We start from the raw sequence: 24,454 nt of genomic DNA, 5'->3' as shown, positions 1-24,454 counted from the left end.
GGGTTATGGTCTGAGTGCAGGTAGATGGGACTAGGGGAGAATACGTGTTCGGCGCGGACTAGAAGGGCCGAGATGGCCTGTTTCCGTGCTGTAATTGTTATATGGTGATATGTCATATAGGTTAAGATTGGTAAAGACCTGGAATCACGGCCCAGTTGTTTCAACCACAATATCCACTGTTTATAGAGACAAATAAAGATATGTTAAGATAACCAAGCCACAATTTCTGTTATTTGTTCTAACTTCAGTGTATTTGAGTCATTGAGTATGTTTACATTTTAAGTTGTTTTACCAATATTTAATATTGGAACAGATTGCCGGCAAAGCCACGGCTTAAGCTTTACTTGTACTCATTTTGTTTTGTATCTGCTTAGACTTGTTGTTTTGGCACATCATTTTGGACCAGATTTTTGCTTTTTACTTTGGGTAGGTGCTAACTATTAAAACTGCGTCTCAATTAGCAAGATCCATACCAATGAAGTAGAATTTCAATCTTGGTCATTTGTGCCAAATAGAATCAACAATGATTTGTATGCAGCTTCTCAAATTTATTTCTACCAACTTTACTGTTGCATAAGTGAGAACATTGATCACATTACTATACAATAATCCTTAATTATGGATTAGCAATATAGAGCTGTGATTTACAAATGTTTTTACAAGAAGGAAATCTTTTCTTACCCAGCTTGGCTTTTGCATGACATCCAACCCAGAGCAATATTTATAACTTGCTACCGGTCTGATTAAAGGGGTTAAGTGGTGTTGCAGAAAGATCAGAGACAGGAATACTTGTTAATGATCGTCACCGTATAATAAATTATTAATTTGCAGCTGACAAATTGGAAATAACTTTATTTCTATTCCTAACATAGTCCATTCAGTGTGTGCATTAAAATATTCAATGCCTGTAGCTCAAAGGCCAGACAGTGCAAAAATAATTGCATTAGATCTTGTCCACAAGCTGTATGTCCATGTTTCACAGAAGTCATGTGAAGTTTGTACAAAACTGTTACAAACCGTATTGGCTGAAAGTGTTTTATGTTACACCTTTTATTTTATTTTGTTCATGAATATTGAGTAATTTGTTATTGTTAATGACAAATTCATCTCAGTAAATGGTGTGTGCTAATGTTTTATTTGACAAAAAATTATTTGCTTCAACAATGTGAATAAACAACCAGTCGTGTTTTTGGGGATTCGACAACTAGAAAATCTAATCATCCAGTTGACAAAGAGCTGCCACGCCACGATTTATCCAGTGCTGTTCTGGTTGATTAGAGGAAAGCTCTATTGAAAGAACATAATTTGTTGAGTGGCCAGTTGTGGATAAGGTACCTCTGCGAGCACTGGTCTTGTAGACTGGACAGAAATAGATATTTTCATGCAGAAATTTAGCACTAATTCCTGGTTTAAGCCAGATAATAGGCATAACATCAAACAATATTTTGGGAAGTGACTCTCCAATAGCCATTTTTTCCATATCCCATCGAGCACCTTCCAAAAATAATCCCTTAACATATGCTCCATCATTTGGTTTTTGATCCACATTTTTTTCTTCTTTCAATACCTAGAAAATGAAGCAAACTAATGGTTAAAAATTTTGGCTAACAAGACATTTGCTGGAGTCAAATATTGGACTTGCATAATAACGAGAAAATGTTATATAGTAGAAAATAACATTTTACTAAAGATTTAATTTAAATAATGTATTGATTAAATATATAAAAATAAACATCACAACTATAATTCTTGAAGAAAAACAAGTTATACACATAGGGAAGGTTCACTGCCTTTAGAAGCAGTGGTTGATGATCAATATAGGGACTATGTGACCCTTGTACACTGTATCCAGGTATTTGCTAGCAAGTTCAGGAATCCCAGATACGTGGAAGCAAATGTGAGAATACCAAACATGTTGAGAGCTTTTCACCAACACTGGTTCTTGTGAATTTCAGCAATGGAACTATAAAGTTGTTGAAATTCACACGTACTTGTGATGGGGAATTGAATCTGAGAAGAGTATTAAAATAACCTAATTTGCTGAGTGGTCAGTTGTGGACCAGGTACCTATGTAAGACGGGTTTTATAGACTGGGGAGTAATAGCTATTTTCATGCAGAAATGGGGCACTAATATAAAGACAGAAAAATCAACAGGTTAAGCTGCATCTGTTGGAAGAAAAACAGTCAACATTTCAGGTTGAAAACCATTCATTGGACTGAAAAAGAAACAATAACGCTGCAAGAAAGGGAGAGGTGGATCTTTCTAATAGGGACACTCAAGTGTTGTCCTATCAGAGGCATCTCTCTCCCCAATCGTCCTTGTAGGTTTACCACCTTCTTTTGTCTCCTTCACATTGTGACAAAGGGTATCTGATTTGTTTCCTTTTCCATAGATACAGTCGAACCCACTGAATATTTCAAATGTTTTCCATTTCTGTTTCATATTTCAAACATCTGCAGTTTTCCTTTTCAATTTAGCACTAAGGCCTGGTTTAAGCCAGAAAATAGACAGAGCAACCTTTTTCTTGATATTGTTCTATTAGAAATCAAAATAGTTTTTGATAGTTTAAATGTTTTCAAATTATATAAATGCAGAAACCTTATCATTTGATAACCAACCAGGTCATGGGATGTGACTAAACAATTATCTGTTCTGCAGGCTGGGCTTATTTTGCACCCATCAATACATTTCCTCACCCGCATACGAGGGCCACTAGGGAGATGAAGGTTCTGCTGCCACAACAGATGGAGCAGTTTCTTTCAATTTCCAACAGAGGGAACTCTGAAAATTGCTGAAATGATTTTGCAGATCATTAATGAGTGTACAGGGCTGCTATGTGATTTAAATCTGAAATAGATTACTTGAAGAGAACACTTGAAGAGGGAACAAGAGGAGGCTGTGACAAAGTACAGTAAGAACGGGTAAGGTCTTTTAACTTTACTTTTAAGGCTTAGTGAAGTCAGGATGACGTTTATGGTCGTGCCCGTGGCATGTTCTTCCTGAAGGATGCGGGAGATCAGAGATCATATAAAGGAGTTTTAGTGAGGTAGTCACGTTTTATGTGCAGGAACTAGTAGCTTTCTGGTAAACACCAGGAATTGTAAAGGAAATGGGCAAGCAGTGCAGGATCCCCTGGGCCATTCCTTTCGGTGACGGATATCTCTCTTTGGATATCGATCGGGGGAGAGGGTGATTGACCTTTCAGAGAACAGCAGCAGCTGGGTCTGTAGCACTGTGATGGGCATTGAAGGTCAGCGGGGAAGGATGGAGTCGGAGAGAGCGATAATGATCAGAGACCGAAGAGTTAGGGTGCGAAATGGAGATTCTGGGGCCTCAAACGATACACCAGGATGGTGTGTTGCCTCCCACGTGCCTGGATCAAGAATGTTTCTCAGTGATTGTAACACATTGTCCATTCGACATAGAAGCAGAATTAGGCTATTTGGTCCATCAGGTCTGCTCCGCCATTAAATCATGGCTGATCTATTTTTCCTCTCAACCCCATTCTCCTGTCTTCACCCCTAAACTTTTAACACCTTTACTAATCAAGAGACTGTCAATCCATGCTTGGCCTCCACGGCAATGGATTCCACAGATTCACCACCCTCTTGCTAATGCAATTCCTCATCTCAATTCTAAAGGTATGTGATTTTTCCTGAAGCTGTACCCTCTGGTCCTAGACTCTCCCACTACTGTAAACATCCTCTCCACATCCACTCTATCAAGGCATAAGGGGAGTGAGCAGTCAGCTAAGTGTTTATATTGGTATCAACAACATAGATAGAAAAAAGGATGAGGTCCTGCAGAGTGAATATAGGGTGTTAAAAAATAAGTTGAAACAGGACCCCAAAGATAATAATCTGTGGCTCACTCCTACTTTCCATGTGTCAGTGAGCGCAGAAATAGGATATGCCAGATGAATGAGTGGCTGGGGAACTGGCACAGGGGGCAGGGTTTTAGGTTCTTGGATCATTGGGATCCCTTCTGGGGTAGGTGACCTTTCCAAGAGGGATGGGCTGCGCATGAATTGGAGTGTGACCAATAACTTGGGAGGGAGATATGCTTGCATGACTCGGAAGTAGGTTGACAGGGTTGTGGATCCTAGAGCAAAAATTATGCAGATGAGAAGTTGGGCATAAATACTGTAATCAAAGAAAGCAAGTTTAGAAGACAACAGACTGGAGCATAGCAAAAAGAGAGGAAATACCACAACACAGCATGGTGAGAGAAGGACTGCACTGGCAGGTCAACGAACCTGGGTATTGATGCTTTAGATGTATGGAGCTACAGGTAAGAAAGAAAGGGCCCCTCACCCTCTATTTCTTCCTTCCTTGTAGCTCTATAATGTCCATAGCATCTGTACCCTGACTCATTCAGTTGCCAGTGCGGTCCTTCATGAGCGAGTGAATAACAGTATTTAGAGAGGATATTTTTAGAACATCCAGTGAAGTTATATGGAAAGAATTTAGAAACAAGAGGTGAACGGTCATCATGATGGGACTGTGTTATAGACCCCCCTCTAGTCAGTGAAAATTAAAGGAGCAAATGGGAGAGAAATCACAGAAAGCTGAAAGAATAATGGGGTAGTATTAGTGGGAGATTTCAACTTCCCGCATTTTAACTGGTTCACTCGGTGCAAAGTGGACAGGGGGCCTTACACGAGAGAACACAACACTGGATCTTCTCTAGGGGAACGAGGTAGGGCAAGTGACTGCAGTGTCAGTGAAGGAGCACCTTGGGACCAGTGACCATAATCTATTTCACAGCCTGACAAAGTACATCCTTGGACCGTGTGGGAAGCTAGTGACGAAATTGTGGAGGCCCTTGCAGATCATCTATAACCACAAGTGAAGTTCTGGAAGTATGGAGGATGGCTAATGGATTATTATTTAGGAAAGACCGCATAGACGTGCCACAGTACCACAGGCTAGGCAGCCTGACATTATTGGTGGGTAAGTTACCTGATGGTATTCTGATGGGCCTGTCCCACTTAGGCAGCTTTTTAGGCGACTGCAGGAGGCTATGCAGTCGCCACATGTTCTCGTTTAGTTGCCGGGGATTCGCCTTCACGATCACGAGGAGTTCCCGCATTCTGGGAAATAGTCGCAGCCACATTATGGTCGCCGCAAATTTTTCAACATGTTGGAAAATTAGCGGCGACTGGAATGAAGCCGTCATGGAGAGTAGCGAGAGGAATCATGCCGTAGGTGGGTCAACGAGGTCCTAGTGGGTTGCCAGGTGGTCGGAGGTTCTCATAGGTTGTAGCCGGTGCTGACCGGTGAATTTCTTTGGCTCATTGGGGAAAAAAAGGTAATGGCTGGTAATGTTAAATGTCCACTGAGCTTCACAGCCGGGTTTCTCTGGCTTCCATATAAAATTAATCTATATGGACTTTAGCAAGGTCTGTCATTCTAGGCTAACCTGGAAGGTTAGATCACATGGGATCCAGGGATAGCTAGCTAATTGGATACATAATTGGTTGATGTTATAATGTAAAGGGTGATTGTCGAAGATTGTTTTTGGACTGGAAACCTGTGACTGTTGGCAGGGGTACAGGGATCGGTGCTGGGCACATTATTATTCATAATTTGTAAATGATTTGAATGAGAGTGTACAAAGCATGATGAGTAATTTTATAGATGACACTAAAATAAGTGGCTATCCTAAATGAGAAATCATAAACTAGAGAGCATAGGTTTAATATGAGGGGAAAGCTTTGGAAGAGATCAAAGGGGCAACTTCTTCACACAAGATGGTAATATAGCAGTGGCCCAAGGAATGGCAAATGGCATTCAACTCGGATAAGTTCAGTGCGTTGCATTTTAGGAAGTCAAACCAGAGTAACACTTTCACAGTGAATGGTCAGGCCGTGGGGAGTGTTGTAGAACAAAGGGACCCAGTAGTATAAGTACATAGTTCCCTGTAAGTGGCATCACAGGTAGACAAGGTGGTGAAGGAGGTAATTGGCATAATGGCTTTCATCAATCAGGGCGTGGAGTATAGAAGTTGCAGTTGGAGAAGATGTTAGTCAAGCTTCAATTGGAATATTGTGTACACTTTTGGTCACCCTTTTGGTCACTACAGGAAAGAAGTCATAAGCTGGAAATAGTACAAAAATAATTACAAGAATGTTGCCTGAATTCAAGGGTATGAGTTATGGAGAGAGTTTGGGCAGACTACGACTTTATTCCCTGGAGTGCAGAGACTGAGTGACTAGCCTTGTAGAGGTATATAAAATTACTAGACTAAGTGGGACCCGTAGGGTCCCATGTTCACATGGGAGATTGGTCCCCCGACGCAATATTCCACCTCTCCACCAATTCCAATATTGGTGGCCAGTGGGGGGGCTTTCTGGAGTCCTGGCATGGGTTCTTGGGGTGGCAGCTCAGTCCCTCAAGCCTGATCTGCTGGCAGCTCACTCACGGCTGGTGGGCTGGCAGTTGACTCATGACTATTCCTTGAAATTCCATTTTAAGCAGGCTGCAGGGCCACCAAATTCAAATCCATGTTCCTACCATTTCAAGCAGGGTGCAAGGCCACCAAATTCAAGTGCAGTTTCATACCACTTCAAGCTGGATCCATGGCCACCAAATTCAAGTGCAGTTTCATACCACTTTCAGCAGGGTGCAAGGCCACCAAATTCAGTGCAGTTTCATACCACTTCAAGCTGGATCCATGGTCACCAAATTCAGTGCAGTTTCATACCACTTTCAGCAGGGTGCAAGGCCACCAAATTCAGTGCAGTTTCATTCCACTTCAAGCAGGGTGCAAGGCCGCCAAATTCAAATGTAGCTTCATACCATTTCATGCAGGGTGAAACCACCATAAAACCACACAAAACACCAACCTCACAGTTCAGTAGACATTCAGTGTGTTCAGTTGATTCACAGCTCAGACAGTCGTGACCTCTCCCTCCCCCATCATGCAGAGACTGAGCCACACCCACACTTCCGGGTTTTATAACGCCTCCCCCTCCCACCGGAAAAGGTGTGGCTTTCATGGCATGATTGACAGGAGAGAGATACTCAACATTTTTTAAACACTAATAACACTTTTATTTTCATTGATGGGAAGAATTCTCTGCACCTGCTCAATGGCGGGGGGACTGAGTAAGATGGCCAAAAATCACAACCGTAAGTGGTAGCGTCTTATCTCAAATCAATATACAGTGCAAACAGGAAGTAAGTACTTTTGCAATAGTGCCTTTTAACTTCAAGCCAAAGCACCTAAGCTGCCATTTGCAGTAAGTAGTGCCTTTCAACTTCAAGCCAATGCACCCACGCCACCAGTTGCAGTAAGTGGTGCCTTTCCACTTCAAGCCAAAGCACCCGCCACCATTTGCAGTAAGTGGTGCCTTTCAAGTTTAAGCCAATGCACCCACATCACCATTTGCAGTAAGTAGTGCCTTTCCACTTCAAGCCAATGCACCCACGCCACCATTTGCAGTAAGTGGTGCCTTTCAACTTCAAGCCAAAGCACCCGCCACCATTTGCAGTAAGTAGTGCCTTTCAACTTCATGCCACCATTTGCAGTAAGTAGTGCCTTTCAACTTCAAGCCAATGCACCCAAGCCACCATTTGCAGTAAGTAGTGCCTTTCAACTTCATGCCACCGTTTGCAGTAGTGTCTTTCAACTTTAAGCCAACGCACACAAGGCACCATTTGCAGTAAGTAGTGCCTTTCAACTTCATGCCAAAGCACCCAAGCCACCATTTGCAGCAAGTAGTGCCTTTCAACTTCATGCCACCATTTGCAGTAAGTAGTGTCTTTCAACTTCAAGCCAAAGCTGCAAGTCAAGTCAAGTCAAGTCATTTGCAGTACACATACGAGATGTCAGTGAAATGAACTTCATGCTCGCGGAAAGCACCCAACCAAACAAATTATGCAATCATAAGTAGTTTTACCTTAATCAAGGAAAAACTTTCAAGCCAAAGCTCCCTGGTGAGAAACCGTTTGCAGTAAGTCTGGGCCTTTCTCAACTTCAAGTTCTCACTGCACCCAACGGACCATTTGGCAGTAAGTAGCGGCTCAACTTCATGCCACCGTTTGCAGAGTGTCTTCAACATGAACTTGTTTGCTCTGGAGTTGCACCTCTTGTTGTATAGTGCCTGCAGGGGGGTCATGCCACCATTTGCGTTAACGTAGTGTCTCTGCAAGCTTCAAGCCAAAGCAGAGCAAGCCACCATTTGCAGTAAGTAGATGCTTTTCAACTTGCATAAACCAAAGCTCCCGGAACACTCTGAATTTCCATTGCCTGAGGTGGTAAGGCGCTGCCTTGCCTTACTCACCACTTCTGAGGCCAAAGCTGACCAAGCATATCCATTTGCAGTGGACTCCCAGATATTTTTCAACTTCACCCTATCCACAGGATCCCCATTTATACCAATGGAGTGTACGCCACCATTTGTGCCCTCCTAAAGTCCAGTCAGCTTCTTTTTTTTGAACTTCATGCCACCTCCTTTGCCAGAGTGCTAGTCAGCCACCTCTTCCCGGTTCAAGCCCTCTCATCATTGTCTGAGATCAGGCCCACCACCACAATGTCATCAGCAAACTTAATTATTGAATTGGAGCTGAACCTAGCCACACAGTCATGTGTGTACAGGGAGTACAATAGGGGGCTGAGGACGCAACCCTGGGGCGATCCTGTGCTCAGGGTGAGGGACTTCGATGTTTTCCCTCCCATCTTGACTACCTTTGGGGCCTGGCGGTGAGAAAGTCCAGGACCCAGGCACACAGGGAGGTGTTGAGCCCCAATTCCAGTAGCCACCATTTGCAGTAAGTAGTGCCTTTCAACTTTAAACCAAAGCTCCCAAGCCACCATTTGCAGTAAGTAGTGCCTTTCAACTTCAAGTCAAAGCATCCAAACAACCATTTGCAGGCAGTGCCTTTTTTACTTCAAACAAACCATATTTTCATTTTCAAACCACATTAAGGGGACTCACAGTTGTGTAGACATTTGTTCAGTGTTATTCAGAGCTCAGAGAGACGTGACCCTTGGCTTCATCCATCTTGCAGAGACTGAGTGAGGCACACCACTTCCTGGTTTATAGTCCCTCCCCCTCCCTCCAGCAGGGGCAGCAGAGAAAATGGTGAATTATTTTAAAAACATTAATATTTATCTGATTTGTCATCAATGGGGAAAATCCTCCGCACCCGTAAAGCGGAGGGGGGCTCTGAGTGAGGTGGCCAAAAATGACGGCTGTAGGTGGCGCCATTGTGTCAGAAATCGCAGCTCAGTGGGCCAAAAGCGGTCAAGATCAGAGTTTTAGTAATATAGATGAGGGGCAGAGATAAGGCAAATGCACGGCCTCTTTCCCAGAGAAGGAGAATCAAAAACTTGAGGACATAGGTTTAGAGAGGAAAGATCTAACAGGCATCTGAGGGGCAGTTCTTCACAGAGGGTGGTATGTTTTAGGCAAACGCTGTCGGAGAAAGTGGTTGAGGCAGGTAAAATAAGAACTATAAAAGACATTTGCACTGCTACGTAATTAGGAAAGGTTTGGAGGGATATTGGGCACATAGGAAAAGCTTAAGATGGACATATTGGTCAGTCATTATGGATGAGTAGGAGCAATGGGCCTGTATTACTCTGAAAAAAATCTAACATTAAAAGGAGGTCAGAAACAATTAATTTAGAATATCTTACCTCAAATTCAAATCCAATGTGATCGATGGGTATGGTATATTTTCTTGCATAATTCTGAGAGACACCAGTTAAAAAAGACTGGGTAAAGTAGAATCCGGATAACCAAAATACATTGGGAGGCCCTTTGTTGATCCAATCCTAGACACAAAAGACATTTAGTAAACAAGCACCAATAATTATAGCTTTGCCCTACTTCATTATTTAATATCAATTAGCTTTTTATTGTGTAGGAAGGAACTGCAGCTGCTGTTTTAACTCAGTGGGTCAGAAGGCATTGCTGGAGAAAGGGAATAGGTGATGTTTCGGGTCGAGACCTTTCTTCAAACCAACATTTCCTACACTTCCTTACCATTTCCACCAGCTGCAATGAGATCCCACCACTATCTCCTCTCCATCTCTTCGGCCTTCCCCCCTCCGGTTGCTTTTCCCTGCATCTGCAGGAGATGCAACAGTTATTCTTGTATGTAAGTGCTTCAACAGCTTTCCCTGGTGAGGGAGAGATTCACATGCACCTCCTCCAGCCTCATCCTCTGCACTCGGTGCTCTTGATGAGGCCTCGATATCGGCGACTGTAAGAGCAGACCAGGTAACCAATTTGCAGAGCGCCTGCGCCTCTGTCTACAATGGCCATCCAAAGCTCCCAGTTGCAGGCCACTCTTAATTTCCCTTCCCATTCTATCACTGACGTGTCAATTCTCTGCGTCCTCTGCTCCCAGGGAGAGGAACAACATCTCATTCTCTGCCGGGATAGTCTTCAACCTAAACCCCACCTCTAGTGCACTTCTATGTCTGTCTCTGTCCCCTGAATCCATAAGCCCCCTCCCGACCCGTCACCTATTGTTAGTTTCCAACACCCTCATCCTGGTTCCATCCACAACACATTTCAACGACCAGCTCTCCCATCAGGATCCATCTGTCCCTCACTTCTCCCCAAATGATTCCCATTACACCTTCCTTACCAATCAGCTTCTAGCAGTGGTAGCTTTTATGCTCATACTCATCACCCACTTAGTTGTCTCCACTTTCACCTTCCCTCCTCTACATGACTCCATCTGACCTTTTTGTTTGTCTCCCTCATCTATTACCCATCTCTCTCAAATTTACCCCTCCCCATCCCATACCTGGCTCCATCTGCCTGGCATCCATCACCCTTCTTGCCCCATCAATCACCCACATGGCCCTATCTCACCACTCCCCCTCTTCATACAGGGTATCTTTCCTCTGCAGTCTTTGTCCTGATGCACAGTTCTGACTTGATATGGTGATAACTCCTCACCCCTCCCACCAACTCACCCACTGATGCTGCTCGACGCACTGAATTCCTCCAGCAAATTGATCGGTGCTCCATTAAAACTATCGAATTCTAGCGTTTTACAAAAAGGAAGTGCTGGAGGAACTGATTGATTAGGCAGTATCTCTGGAGGGGAATGGACAGATGAGGTTGCTGGCTGGGACCCTTCTTCAGATTGAAGGGTCCTGACCCAAAATGTGATTTGTCCATTTACTTCCACAGCTGCTGCCTGACCTGCTGAGTTTCCCCAGCACTTTGCTTTTTGCTCAAGATTCCAGTATCTGCAGTTTCTTGTCTCCTCCGGCTATTTACATTTCAATGGTTCAATCAATTATGCATGAAAACAAACTCCTTTGAAAAAAGTTTAAACATCAACATTGCTTTAAAAATTGATTTAAAATTGATGGTCATTTTAAAGCTGAAATAAGAAAATATGTATTCATTTGTACAGGATATTTTTATTACCAGGGCTTAAATTAACATTGTTTTGACTATTGTGCCCAGTCCCGCTGCTCTATTTATTGTCCAAGAATCCAAATATACTAATATATAGAAGAAATAAAAATAATTTAAATTATACAGCAAAGCTTTCATATTGAGATGCATAACTATATATTCTAATAGGTTATACTATCATCATAGCAACAAATTTGACAAACAATACCATACATTGGTTTTAAAGTAGAATGTTTCTTAAAATAGCCTGTACCAAAATAGCCAGAGGGATCCTTCTTAAAGTGAGACATTCTAAAACATGCCAATATTTTAAGTAACTATCAAATACCTGGAAAAATTGTAACCTTGAAAGAAGGTCTACAATGTAACTGCCCATTGGTTTCAGAGATGGGTAGGATTTGGCTGCCCACATATTTGGGACTTTGCCCACCAACATACTGTCAAACACATTCTCCAGTTCAGAAGACATTACCACAAGTCCTTTGATAGCTTTACGAATATTTATGAGACTGCTACGTACAACTTCAGTGAGTCTGGGGGAAAAAAAAAGCATAAAAGTAGAACATTGCCAAAAAGGCTAGTATTTAATGCACAGTTCTTGGCATTATTGATGAGGCATCTTGCCCACACTAAATAGAAATGGGCCATTCAACCCATTCAATAAGATTGAGACAGGTCATTATAAACTGAAGGTACACAAAAAAGCTGGAGAAACTCAGCGGGTGCAGCAGCATCTATGGAGCTCCATAGATGCTGCTGCACCCGCTGAGTTTCTCCAGCTTTTTTGTGTACCTTCGATTCTCCAGTATCTGCAGTTCCTTCTTAAACACTCATTATAAACTGAAGTCTGCAGTGATCTCACATCTCCTTGTTTACCACTGCCGTATAAATATTGACAAACTTAAACCCCACCAAGAGATATTATTCCCTCATTTTTCCTAAGTGGGCGACTCTTTATTTCTGAACATTGACACTTAGTTCTAGATTCTCATCACATCAACATCATTAATATTCCACAGCGTCCTGTACTGCCATCTCTCATTTTATGCAGGGCTTGAAAAATAATTTGTATCTTAAAAACATGTATATTGTACAGATTTTCTAACATAAGAATGCATCTAAATGGTACAGGTTAGGGTAAAAGTCATCTAACTGCCTACAATACACAATAAATAGTACAACTACCATTATTCGTTTATCTTTCTCGTTGACAAAACAAATTGTTAATAAAGAAAAAACAGTAAAGACATCTTACAAATTGCTTGATAATAGCTGTGAAGAAACTGTCCCAGAATCTGGAGGGAGGCGTTTCACACTTGTGTACCTCTTGCCTGATGGCAGGGAGAGAAGACCGGGATGAGACTCTGCCTTGATTATGCTTGGTGGCCTTGCTGAGGCAGTGTGAAGTGCAAATGCAGTCAATGGAAGTGAGGTTGGTTTGTCCCGTCACCCTCTGTGTGAAGAAGTTGCCCCTTGGGTTCCTATTTAATCTTTCCCCTCTCACCTTTGCCTTATAATCTGTGCCTTTTTTGATTGCACTCTGCTGGGTAAAACTACTCTGCATTCACCCTATCTATTCTCATTTTAATGCACCTTTATAATAGCTTGCTGCTGCCACTGATGGATGGGAAATGTTTTGTGCAGTTTCCCACTTTTAAAATTTCCGTAAGTATAAGCCCCTCAATCCAATAGCTTTTCTAAATGACAGCAATTTTGTGCAAAATAATTCTCCCAGTTGAACTACTTAGTTTGACCAGAATAAATTGTACTTTCAAGATAATTTGTATAAGTTTCCCCAGATCAATCCAATAAATCAAGTTGATCTTTTTACTAAAAAGAAATGACAGCAATTTTGTTTGTGCAAAATAATTCTCCCAGTTGAACTACTTAGTTTGAGCAGAATAAATTGTACTTTCAAGATGAATTTGATCAAATTCAATGTTTCCCACAGATTTATGCCCCCTGCAAATTTTTTTGATTCTTAATTTGTTAGTAAATCTTTTGGGACTTCAGATTTTCCCAAACAAATAATTTATCAAAAACAGCTTACGCTTGGCTCTGAAATCAACGGTTTCAAAGGTCTTTTATTGTCGCATATACAAATTAAGGTACAGGGCCATTCTTTGGAAAATGAACCAAAATGTCACTCACGTAACTAGATGGCATCACATAAAGTCATATATTAATAAATTCTTGAATCGAATAAGCTCTAAAAGATGAAATCGGCACATTTGGATGCACAGGATCGTGTTCAGCATGGATTTATGATGACTCCTGATAATCTTCTGGACCACTGGAAAATATTAGATGTAGTCCACCTGGACTTTCACAGCCTTTGATAAGGTCCAATAGGAGATTAGTAGGCAAAATTAGGGAACATGTTAGGGGGTAGAGTGCTGACATAGATAAAAATGTCTGGCAGACAGCGAGGTTAAACGGGTCCCTTTCAGAATGGCAGGCAGTGACTGAGGGGTATTGCAAAGATTCTGGGACCGTTATTTACAATATACATCATGATTTAGTGAAATAATTAAAAGCACATTAGCAAATACGCAGATGACACAAAGCTGTGCCAGTGAACTGTTGCTTTGGAATGCAGAGTCTTGGATATTGGGTGAGTAATGCATGGCAGGTTTAATGGGACTTCAGGTTATCCACTTTGGAGGCAAAGAGTGGGAAAGATTATAAAAGGTTTCATTAAAAAAGTACAATGAGACTTACGTATTGGCTCTGAAATCAATGGTTTCAAAGGTGAAGAAAGCTTTTCTTGTTGGCATTTATACCAATTAAGGTAGCAAAGAGGTCCATCTCTGTTGGAAAGGGCCCTGAGACCAAACCTGGAGTATTGTCAGTTTTTGATCTCCTAATTTGAGGAAGAACATTCTTGCCATTGAGGGAGCGCAGTGTAGGCTCACGAGGTTAATTGCCGGGATGGCAGGACTGTTATATGATGAAAAATTGGAGCGGCTGGGCTTGTAGTCACTGGAATTTAGAAGGATGAGAGGATATCTTAATAGAAACATATAACATTATTAAGGGATTAGACATGCTAGATGCAGGAAACATGTTCCCGATGTTGGGGGAGTCCAGAACCAGGGGCCTCAGTTTTAGAATAAGGGGTAGACCATTTAGAACTGAGATGAGGAAATCCAGAGAGTTGTGAATTTGTGGAATTATCTGCTAGCAGGCAGTAGAGGCCGATAAATTGGATGCATTAAAAACAGAGTTAGATAGAACTCTTAGCCGAATCATGGGTTATGGGGAAAAGGCAGGAACGGGGTACTGATTGTGGATGATCAGCCATGATCATATTGAATGGCTCAAAGGTCGAATATATTGCCTATTGTCCATGTATCTATGCTTTAAGGATTTTCTTTTACTTTATCCATGTCATGAACATGAATAGCTGTCATTCCTAATAGTGTCATAATTAATCGAAGTAAGCATTCACATAACGATAATCATGGACCATTTGTATCTATTTTACTGAGTCAGATGGCAGAGAGTTCGTCCCAAACAAAATTTATTGAGGCAACGTTCCACCATAGCAGAAAGATAGTCTGTTTGAATACGCTGCAAGTTCACGTTATAGGAGTAGAATTAGGTCATTCGGCCCATTGAGTATTCCACCATTCAACCATGGCTGATCTCTGCTTCCTCATCCCATTTTGCTGCCTTCTCCCCATAACCCTTGACACCCGTTCTAATCAAGAATGTGTCTATCTCTGCCTTAAAAATATCAACTGACGGACTCCACAGCCCTCTTGTGGCAATGAGTTCCACAGATTAACTACCTTCTGACTAAAGAAGTTTCTAAAAGAGCGCCCTTTACTTGTGTGGCTATGACCTCTGGTCCTAGACTCTCCCACCAGTGGAAACATCCTTTCCATATCCACTGTATCTATGCCTTTCATTATTCTCTAAGTTTCAATGAGGTCCCCCCTCGACTTTCTGAACTCCAGCAAGTAGAGGCCCAGTGCTGTCAAACGCTCATCATATGTTAACCCATTCATTCCTGGAATCATTCTTGTAAATTTCCTCTGGATCCTCTCCAGAGCCAGCACATCATTCCTCAGATATGGGGCCCAAATTTGCTCACAATACTCCAAATGCGGCCTGACCAGCGCCTCTATAGAGTCTCAGCATTACATCTCTCTTTTCCAATTCCAGGCCTCTTGATATAAATGCTAGCAATGAATTTGCCTTCCTTACTGCCGATTCAACTTGCAAATTAACTTTATGGGAGTCCTGCACCAGTACTCCCTAGTCCCTTTGCACCTTTGATTTCTCGATTCCGTCTCCATTTAGAAAATAATCTACGCCTTTAATCTTATTACCAAAATGCACGACTCCGCACTTTGCTACACTGAATTTCATCTGCCACTTCTCTGCCCACTCTCCTAACCTGTACAAGTCCTTCTGCAGAATTAATAGACAATGGTGTAGGAGTAGGCCATTCGGCCCTTCGAGCCAGCAGCACCATTCAATGTGATCATGGCTGATCATCCACAATCAGTACCCCGTTCCTACCTTCTCCCCATATCCCCTGACTCCGCTATCTTTAAGAGCCCTATCAAGCTATCTCTTGAAAGTATCCAGAGAACCGGCCTCCACCGCCCTCTTTGCTTCCTCCACACTGTCTGCCTCTCCACCTATCTTAGCATCATCTGCAAACTTGGTCACAAAGCCTTCAATTCCCTTATCCAAATTGCACTTGACTGGATGAGTGCAGGTCTAAAAATATAGAGCATCACACCAGTGGAGTACTGTGGCAGTACTGCACTGCCAGGGGTATTATCTTTTGGTGGAGACTTGAACTAAAGCTCTTTTTGTCTTCTCAGGTCTAGGTAAATAAATGGCTAGCACTATTGGCAAATGTTATCCCTCAGCCCACATCACTAACAGTAAAGATATGATTATTTTCACACTCATATTTGTGGGATATTGTTGCATGTAAATTAGCTGCCAAATTTCTTACATTACAATGGGGACTACAATTTAAACATTTTATTAACTGTAACATGACTTTATAATGTCCCATAGTTTTAGAAGATACATTATAAATGCATTTTTTTCCCAATAATTACTAATGGGTTGGCACAGCACATCACAAAGGCAAAGTATATATAAATATAAATGACAAAAAACAGAAACTGCTGGAAGCAAGTTAGGCAGAGGAAAGAGAATTGGAGACCCTCCAAATATCAAAGTAACGTGGCTTTACAAAAAAAAATCAAATAAACTAAATTCATACTTTGTATGGTCCATTTCAAAATGATTAATTATTATATAACAAATATATAGTAAAGTTATGGTGAATATATTTCAATAATAGATAATTACGCGGAATTATGTTTCAATTAAAGACGGCAAAGTTATTATATTATTTTTAAATATCGTGTGGGTTTGCAGTTCAGTAAAAACCATCAATATTTTCTACATAATCATCATCCCTCTCAATTGTTCATCTTACTTGAGGAGATTTCGCACCGCCTCCAGACTGCCTGGGAAGAGTCAACAGTACCCCTTCAAATAGCTGATTAGTCTCCTGGTTATCTTTCGTGATATCGGCATTTTCATGAAGTCCAAAGACCTCTGGGTGAGCTACAGCTGGTAGATTTCGCAGGTAATCTATGTAAGACTAAATGTCAAAAATAAAACACATTAAACATTCAAGTAGAAATATGTGTCAGCATTAAAAAAAATCCAGCAGTATATAATAATCATTATTATTATTGTTATCATTTTTATTAATTTGTCATTCAAACATCTAAGTATACATTTCAATGAAATTGTTGCTCATGGGGCTGAGGTGCAAGGTGCATTGTAGTTGATATTGATGTAAGGTGTATTGATGTAAGGAAACTTACAAAATTCTTAAGGGGTTGGACAGGCTAGATGCAGGAAGATTGTTTCCGATGTTGGGGAAGTCCAGGACAAGGGGTCACAGCTTAAGGATAAGGGGGAAAAATCGAGATGAGTATTTTTTCACACAGAGAGTGGTGAATCTCTGGAACTCTCTGCCACAGAGGGTAGTTGAGGCCAGTTCATTGCTATATTTAAGAGGGAGTTAGATGTGGCCCTTGTGCAAGGTGCAGGGTATGTACGGGATACTGAGTTGGATGATCAGCCATGATATATTAAATGGCGGTGCAGGCTCGAAGGGCCGAATGGCCTACTCCTGCACCTAATTTCTATGTTTCTAAGGTGCCAGTGCAGAGCGTGTGTGTGTGTTTAAGATGAGGTGTGTGTGTGTGCGTCGGGGGGCAGCAGGGTGTTCATCATTCTAACAGCCAGGGGGAAGAAGCTGTTGCACATCCTGGTGGTGCTGGCCTTGATGCTCCCGTCCCTCATGCCAGAAGGCAGAGGGGCAAAGAGTCTATGGGAGGGGTGGGAGGAGTCCTTTATAATGTTGGAGGCTTTTTGGAGGCATCTCTTGTTGAAAATGTCTGGAATAGATGGGAGAGGCTCCCTGATGAAGTTCTCCACTGTCCTGACTAATCGCTGCAAGGTCTTCCTGCCTGATGCGTATGTAAATGAAACAGATTTTTGAATATTCACACCACCTTTATATTTCTAATTTCATGCTCTTTTGGAGATTTAAAGTCTCAGGGAAATAGAATTGAAAAATAAATAGAATTTGAAGATGCAAATTTAAGTGGTCCAAGGTAAATGAGATCCCACAATTAAAATGCTTGAGTTCTGCAGGTGATGAGATGCACAGAAAGTAGAACAATGCCCGTCCCACTTAGGAAACCTGAACGGAAACCTCTGGAGACTTTGAACCCCACCTAAGGTTTCTGTGCGGTTCCCGGAGGTTTTTGTCAGTCTCCCTAACTGCTTCCACTACCTACAACCTCCGGCAACCACCTGCAACCTCCGGGAACCGCACGGAAACCTTGGGTGGGGCGCAAAGTCTCCAGAGGTTTCCGTTCAGGTTTCCTAAGTGGGACAGGGGCATTAGGCAAAAGGTGAAGCAGATACTCAGAACTTGGTGCATGAGAAAGCCTGGAAGAGTGTAGAAAGTGTAGGACTACCAAAATCAAAATTGTAGGCAAAAAGATGGTAAAGGAATTAGTGAGTAAAATGATGATGGCACGGTGGTGCAACGGTAGAGCTGCTGCCTTACAGCACCAGAGACTACGGGTGCTGTCTGTACGGAGTTTGTAGGTTCTCCCCATGACCGCGTGGGTTTTCTTCGGGATGTTCCGTTTCCTTCCACACTCCAAAGACGTACAAGTTTGTAGGTATAAATGTAAAATTGTCCCTAGTGTGTGTAAGGTAGTGTTAGTGTGTGGGGATTGCTGGTCGGTGCTGACTCAGTGGGCTGAAGGGTCTGTTTCCATGCTGCATCTCTAAACTAAACTAAACTAAACAAAATATACATAAGAAGAAGAGAATGACTTAGGAAAAAGTAGGGTCCAAAAAGTAAAGCTGTGTATGGAGATAGGGAATCCAGAATGCCACCAATGCTGAGGATAAGCCTGTGACCAACAGAACACCCACTGTTGGCAAGAGTGAACTGCAGGGAGAAGCCTGAGATTGCTACACCTTCTCCTGCGAGACCAGAACTGATTTGCCGTGACAAGCTCGAGTTCAGCAGCACCACTGCACACGAGCCCTGATGGTGAGGGACAAGCCCCCATGTGGTCCTGGACTTTCTTACCACTAAATAAAAAATATACGCGAGTTCACCCTTACTGCGAGTGTTGCGTGGTCAGTGTCAAACCCAGCGTCATCCCTGACACCACACTATCTGATTTCTAAATTTTCTCTACAGCCACATTGGTTTACACATTTCGGATGTGGAAGGAAATCAAAGCACCCAGAAAATGCAGGTGCACGGACCTCTGTGAATTGTTTGTGATGTGGGTAGATGACAGGAGAATTAGAGAGAAGTTGAAATGTGAGGGACAAGTGAGAGAATGTGTTACAGGGAAATAAATAGGACTGAAGAAAAGATCTATGAATGGGGTGGAGTCAATGGACCAAGTAGCCTCTCCCTCTGTCATAAACAAACATGAAATATAAAATAACGTAAAAGGATGATCCACAACCATTACCATAATCAAAACAAAGTACAAATTTCCCTTCAGAATACCCAAAATGAGAACTGAACAGGGTCACTCAGTTCTTTTTTAACTGCAGTAGATCAATTTGACCAGCCGTGCATACGGTGGAAAATAATAATTGGATGCCATTGATCACATCTCTGGATTTTCTTTTCCCAAATAATTTATTTATTAGTAGCTTTAAAAGTATCAATCTTGGAGCTGGAGAAGCTGTGTATTAGCCACACCCGAGAACTTGGGTGATTTACTGATTCTGAGATCTTACAACAATCATTTTCATTTACTGTACATACTCCTTAACACAGTAACAACACTTTACTGTGATTCACAGTAGCATTAGTAAAAAAAAAAGATACTAAATCACATACAAGATATATTTATTTAGTACAGTGAAATGTGTTGGCACCATACAGCCATACGAATAATAAAGAGCACAGAACACGATAGACTTTAACACAGACATCCCCACACAGCGGAATCAAAATTTCCCACTGTGAGGGAAGGCTCCAAAATTCAGTCATCCTCCTCCGTTGTTCACCTGTGGTCGGGGGGCTCCCGAACCCCTCACAGGCCATCACGCTGGGATGATGGAACGGGAGAACAACCTCAACGGCTTGAACATCCGAATCGGCCACTTCCTACCAGAGTCCGCAGCTCCCGAAGTCCACAGGCTTCCACCGTCCACTGGTCGGTGACTCAACGCTGGCGGCCCTCGGCAAAGGGTCCCAGTACTCCTCGATGTTGGTCAGCGCCGCCCGCGCTGGGAGCTCTCCAAACCCCAGCTCCGAGATGTTGAAGCAGCAGGCCCAGCACTCCGGGGCTTCAAACGGCAATCCAGGTAGGCATCACCCGCTCCGCGGTGAATCCAGCGCTGCGCCGCCGCCGCTGAAGCTTTGGTCCGATCCCCGGCAGGAAAGGCCGCGCCAATCCAGTTGGTAGGCCGTGAGGAGGGGGGCGAGGACTCGGAGAATAGTCGTATCCTCGCCAGGAAGTGACTGGGAAACGGTTTCCCCCTTACCCAACCCCCCCCCCCCCCCCCCCCCACATAGAAAAACTAAAGAAACCTCCAAACTGTTAAAACAGACTAAAAATTTAAAAAAAGATAGAAAAACAGACACACTGTAGGCAGAGGCTGCCATCAATGCGGCGCCCCTAGTGGACATTCTTTACTGCCTAATATTGCTCGGAGTAGGGCAGATAATTCTACCAGATAATGTTATGTAGAATAATTGTTATTCTATGTTATAAATTTTGTTAGTCAGAATACATCTCTGGCTTTGCCTCGCGTTTATAAGAATGTTCTTACCTTGTATTTTAATTGTTAATATACCTGATATGAACCATGCAATGGGACAAAATAATCTTCGCCAGGCGCAAGTTTATAATGGTCTTTGTGTATTAAGTTGTCATTGTACACAATCGATAGAAGAGACAAAAGTAGCCGCCTGTCTTTGTCATCTGTAACTCTGCCACCATAATTACATTCACCTTTATGGATTAATAAAGATCAAGTTTAGATTTAATTTGAAGAACAGCATTAACATCACAACAACAAAAATCCATTAAAATGATAATGCTGATATTTAAATTACTGTCAATGATGAAAAATAATAATTGATACAATCACTTGCCTGTTAAATATGTAAGAGCTTCTAGTGGTACCCCTTCATATTCATTCAGAAACATTTGGATCTGTCTTGTGCTTATTCTCAGATCTGACTCATTAAATTCATAAGGGATATTCCAACCTATAAAGAATGCATTGCAAGCGGCTAAATATTTATGATTAAGTATATTATAACATCTTAATTATCGCAGTATAAAATAAATGTTTTATTTTTTATTTGAAAGTTACATGGAAAATATAATTTACTTGCTTGAAAATATTAAATAGAGCCATCACATGGAAAAAGATACTTGTTACAATTATTTTTCAAAACCATAACTATTTGAACCATTTCTGTAATAGTGGAGACTCACCCAAAGGACCAAAGTTCCTCCTCTCTTGCACTAGAGCATGAAAGAAGCAAAGGCCAAAGAGGAGCTTTTGCCAGGTTTCAGGTTTGTTACAACTGGTGAAGAAGGCAGTATCTGAGATTGGGTCATTGAGATAAGAACGTAGCATATTTGCCCTGAGACCCTTAGGTGGTTCATTTGTCATCTTTACCCCATTCTGGAGAATACTGACTGGAAACTTGTCTGATGGGTAGCTGGTCAGCCACAACCTGTAATTACAACTTAGTTTAGTTGGTACAATCGGATAACAATATCATAAAATGCTTTGGCCATAATTCACACGCTAAAAATATCTGTGATTCATCTTTTGTGTTTACATTTCCCTGACATGCAAGCGGATCTAAAATCACAAGGACAAGTTTACAACAATGCAATTAACAGTGGGCATAGTTAAATTAATGGTAGACAAAAGTGCTGGAGAAACTCAGCGGATGAGGCAGCATCTATCCTTCGCTCCATAGATGCTGCCTCACCCGCTGAGTTTCCTTCACTCCATAGATGCTGCCTCACCCGCTGAATTTCTCCAGCACTTTTGTCTACCTTCGATTTTCCAGGATCTGCAGTTCCTTCTTAATCATAGCTAAATTAATGATGTGTGGCACTTAGTCGTTCAATCTATTTTTACATTTCAGTTAGATCATGGTTACTCTGTGCATAACATATGAAAATATTACAAGGATGTGTTTAAGCACATTTATAAATCCATTCCAACTAAAGAAACTGTTCTCATATATTATTTACATACGTGTTTCAGAAAGAACTATGTAAGTGCTTCCTTGGATCTGAAAGATTGAGCAAAGAGATCACTGCAGTGACATTAGATCCTGTCGTTGTTGTACAACCGTTCTCATCTGCAGCTTCTATTTCCCACATCGACCCAATGAATCATTTTAAATCTTCACACATTTTGTCCTGTAATCTGCAATTTTCTAAATGCAATTGCTCATTTTTCCCCCCAAAGGTGGCAACACAGGTTGATAGGGTGGTGAAGAAGACTTTTGGCACGTTGGCCTTCATCAGTCAGGAAATTGGCACACTGGCAGAAATGCCAGAGGTAGAAAAAGGGATGAGGTCCTGCAGAGTGAATATCATGAGTTAGGCAGAACGTTAGAAAGCAGGACCTCAAAGCTGTGATCTCCCGATTACTCCCAGTGCCACATGCGAGCGAGCAAGTGAATGTGAGGCTGCGGAAATGGTGTAGGGGGCAGGGATTTCAGATATTTGAACCATTGGAATCTTTTCTAGGCAGAGGTGTTCTAGATAAGTAGGTTGCACCTGATCTGGGGGGGGGACCAATATCCTGGCAGGCATGTTTCCTCATAAATATGGGGCGGGGGGGGGGGGGGGGGGGGGGAAGGGGGGCATTTAACTAGATTGGCAGGAGGAAATGGGGTCCAATGCAGTAGTGAGCCAGTTGAAAGGCTAGAAGTCCATAAAGAAGGCAATGACAGATAATTCAGTCTACAGGACAGGCAGGGACACAGCAGGGAGCGAGGAAAGGCAGTTGCATTAAATTGCATTTATTTCAATGCTAGAGATCTAACAGGTATGGAGGATGAACTCAGGGGGTAGATGTGCTACTGGGACATTACAGCCATTGCACAAACCTGGTTAAGGGAGGGACAGCACTAGCAGCCTAATATTCCAAGGGACTGATCCTACAGGCAAGATAGAGATGGGAGTAAAGTAGGAGGTGGCTTTGATGTGTTGATTGAGGAGTAGTCCCAGATTACATTCCCCAAAGATCATCCCGTGAGGCTGTAAGGGTGACGCTCAGAGTAGCAGTTTGGGATGTTGGAATTGTACTATAGGCCCCCAAATAGTCAACAGAAACAGGAATAAATATACTGTTCTGAGTGCAAGAGAGAGTGCAAGAGGCAAAGGGTGAATTTAGAGATGTGTTAAATCATGAGAGACAAGATGAATACACAATCTTTTCACCAGGATATGGGATTCTTGCACTTGGGGACATAGGTTTTAGCTGAGAGGTGAAAGGTTTAATAGGAGCCTGAGGAGCAACGTATTCACACGGAGGTTGGCAGTTATATGGAACGAGCTGTCAGAAGCAAGTACAATAATGACATTTAAAAGACGTTTGGACAGATACATGGATAAGAAAGATTTGGAGGGATATAGGCCAAATCTGGGTAAATGGATCTAGCTGAGATGGGATATCTTTGTATGGACATGCTTGGCTACTGAGGCTGTTTCTATGCTGTACGACATGTATTTCTTTTCTCTATTTCTCCAGTTTGGTGCAACTCTGTAATCTTTGATTCATTTCTTTTTAATAGTCACACTGTTGGTCAACTGTGCTATATGTCAGTTTCTCCTTCCAGTTCACCTTTGTGAACTTCATCTCAACCGTTCCAAAATCGGGTGCTCCGGGTTGCTAAGAATCCAATCAAAGATAAAAATAAATGCAACACATTTCTAAAAAAATAATCATTTGGCTGACAGATTACAAATGTTGTCATGTTTTTACATTTTTGAAATTAATTATTCGCAATAAAGTGCATTCAATAGAAATAGAAATATTTGGACCTGAAGCTTTTGTTTGTGCTCTCTGGTATTATGACTTCCTCACATATTTTCTCCAGAGCAGGCATCCAACTGGTTGCTAGATGGCAGTTCTGTAGTACAACCCAGGTTCCAGAACGAAGTGCGCTTGCTATCATTTCTGCTGCAATTGGTCCCTGGCCCTGGCCTAGCGAGATTGTTTGAGTGCTTTCGCCACCCATGCCAATGTCATCTGCAAACTTTAGCAAGCCTGTGAGCAGGGAACAAAGCATTGATAAATCCACACAGCCATAACTTATACTGCTTGGACTTTTCACATGGCAAGAGTCTGAGGTATCTTTTCCAGTTGTGCAGCAGATAAACGTATCAAAAACTGTATCAATGGAAGGGCAAGCCTTCCTGTGGAAAAAACATAAACATTCCAAAACAGGAATGTTTCAAAAATAAAAATA

The 24,454-nt window shown here is 42.1% G+C and overlaps 1 protein-coding gene across 1 annotated transcript in view; it reads right to left on the bottom strand.

Moving 5' to 3' along the window:
* Positions 1-390: 390 nt before the first annotated feature.
* The window catches only part of dnah3 (dynein axonemal heavy chain 3), a 157,656-nt gene continuing 133,592 nt past the window's right edge, over positions 391-24,454 (bottom strand). Inside the window, exons 53-60 of the mRNA XM_055651884.1 lie at positions 24,027-24,252; positions 21,447-21,691; positions 21,098-21,214; positions 20,797-20,954; positions 16,868-17,035; positions 11,723-11,971; positions 9,648-9,785; positions 391-1,567 (exon numbers count right to left, since the gene is read on the bottom strand). Of these exons, the coding sequence (XP_055507859.1) occupies positions 1,214-1,567; positions 9,648-9,785; positions 11,723-11,971; positions 16,868-17,035; positions 20,797-20,954; positions 21,098-21,214; positions 21,447-21,691; positions 24,027-24,252 (1,655 nt within the window). The 3' untranslated portion in view covers positions 391-1,213. The remainder of the gene's footprint in view (positions 1,568-9,647; positions 9,786-11,722; positions 11,972-16,867; positions 17,036-20,796; positions 20,955-21,097; positions 21,215-21,446; positions 21,692-24,026; positions 24,253-24,454) is intronic.

Source organism: Leucoraja erinacea, chromosome 20, assembly GCF_028641065.1.
Source record: "Leucoraja erinacea ecotype New England chromosome 20, Leri_hhj_1, whole genome shotgun sequence".
NCBI classification, from domain to species: domain Eukaryota; kingdom Metazoa; phylum Chordata; class Chondrichthyes; order Rajiformes; family Rajidae; genus Leucoraja; species Leucoraja erinaceus.
This window is presented reverse-complemented; position numbering and strand designations above follow the sequence as displayed.